This window comes from Triticum aestivum, chromosome 1B (assembly GCF_018294505.1).
Source record: "Triticum aestivum cultivar Chinese Spring chromosome 1B, IWGSC CS RefSeq v2.1, whole genome shotgun sequence".
Taxonomy (NCBI): Eukaryota; Viridiplantae; Streptophyta; class Magnoliopsida; order Poales; family Poaceae; genus Triticum; species Triticum aestivum.
Genome location: NC_057795.1, coordinates 679,747,121 through 679,748,877, shown reverse-complemented (window position 1 = coordinate 679,748,877; position 1,757 = coordinate 679,747,121). Strand labels below are relative to the sequence as shown.

At 61.1% G+C, this 1,757-nt stretch overlaps 1 protein-coding gene across 1 annotated transcript; it reads right to left on the bottom strand.

Annotated features, from left to right (window-relative positions):
• Positions 1-35: 35 nt before the first annotated feature.
• Positions 36-1,661, bottom strand: LOC123100437 (uncharacterized mitochondrial protein AtMg00810; the record flags this gene model as incomplete). The annotated part of the gene is given in 1 exon segment (XM_044522376.1): positions 36-1,661. A coding segment is annotated over 1 exon segment (1,064 nt), but the record flags the coding sequence as incomplete, so codon positions are not given.
• Positions 1,662-1,757: the final 96 nt, after the last annotated feature.

The following is a 1,757-nucleotide window of genomic DNA, read 5'->3' as shown; positions in this document are numbered from 1 at the left end:
CGGAGACACAGAGACTGGATCGAAACTCCTCAAACACGGGAGTAGGCAATCCCTTAGTCATCACATCAGCAAACTGTTGCGTCATCGGCACGTGAAGAACCCGAACACGGCCAAGGGCAACCTGCTCGCGCACGAAGTGAATATCGAGCTCAATATGCTTCGTACGTCGATGGTGCATCGGGTTGGTGGAGAGGTAGACCGCGCTGACGTTATCGCAATAGACAAGAGTGGCCTTGTGAACATCACAAAGCAACTCCTGAAGCAGCTGGCGTAGCCAAGAGCATTCAGCCACGGCATTAGCCACGACGCGATACTCTTCCTCAACGCTGGAGCGGGAGACCGTGGGCTGCCGCTTCGATGACCAAGAGATCAACGAGGGCCCAAGGTAGACACAGTAGCCTGACGTAGAGCGTCGAGTGTCGGGGTAGCCAGCCCAGTCGGCATCTGAGTAGGCCACGAGGTCGGTGGAGGCGGAGGCTGTCAGGGTGAGTCCCAAAGACATGGTGCCGCGTACATAACGGAGAATATGCTTCACCAAGGTCCAGTGAGAGTCACGCGGAGCGTGCATGTGGAGGCACACCTGCTGGACAGCGTACTGCAGGTCGGGTCGGGTGAGCGTCAGGTACTGTAGAGCACCGACGATGGAGCGATAGAACGCTGCATCGGACGCGAGAGACCCCTCCAGAGCAGAGACCTTCGCCTTCGTGTCGACGGGGGTGGGCGCCGGCTTGAAGTTAAGCATGCCGGCATGCTCCAGGAGCTCATGGGCATACTTCTGCTGATGCAGAAAGAAGCCGTCAGGCCGTCGGACCACCTCGATGCCGAGGAAGTAGTGCAGGGGCCCCAAGTCCTTGAGGGCAAACTCATCATGAAGACGAGCAGTCAGCCGCTGAAGGAGATTGGGAGCGGACGCCGTGAGGATGATGTCGTCGACATAGATCAGCAGATATGCAGTGTCAGCTCCCTGATGATACACGAAGAGTGAAGCATCAGAGCGAGTGGACCAAAATCCCAGAGACTGCAGGAAGGCTGCGATACGCTGGTACCAAGCCCGAGGCGCTTGCTTCAACCCGTAAAGAGAACGGGAGAGCAAGTGCATGAAGTCGGGGTGCGCGGCACGATGAAACCAGTGGGCTGCTCACAGAACACCTGCTCGGTGAGATAGCCGTGCAAGAAGGCGTTGGAGACATCCAACTGGTGCACAGGCCAGGCGCGCGAGACCGCCAGCTGGAGCACGGTGCGAATCATGCCCGGTTTCACAACCGGGGCGAAGGTGTCGGTGAAGTCCACGCCCGTGTGCTGCCGGAAACCATGAACCACCCACCGAGCCTTGTAGCGCTCGAGAGAACCGTCTGGACGAGTCTTGTGGCGAAACACCCACTTGCCAGAGATGATGTTGGCACGAGGGGGTCGCGGAACAAGCTTCCATGTGCGGTTGCACTGTAGGGCGTCGAATTCCTCCTGCATCGCAGCTAGCCAATGGGGATCCCGAAGGGCAGCGCGAGAGGAGGTGGGGATGGGTGATGGCGTCGACGTCGAGGTGGCGCACACATACTCGTCGGAAGGGTAGCGCGTGCTCGGCCGAAGTACTCCTCCTCTGGCACGGGTAGTCACGCCAAGCGGCGGGACAGCAGGGCCGATGGTGACGACGGGGGCCGCGGCGGCGGGGGCCGCGGTGGCGACAGGGGCCGCGACAGCCACAGGGGCGCCGGGGGTGATGGGGGCACCCGCGGCGGCGGGGGCCGCGGCGCCAGTAG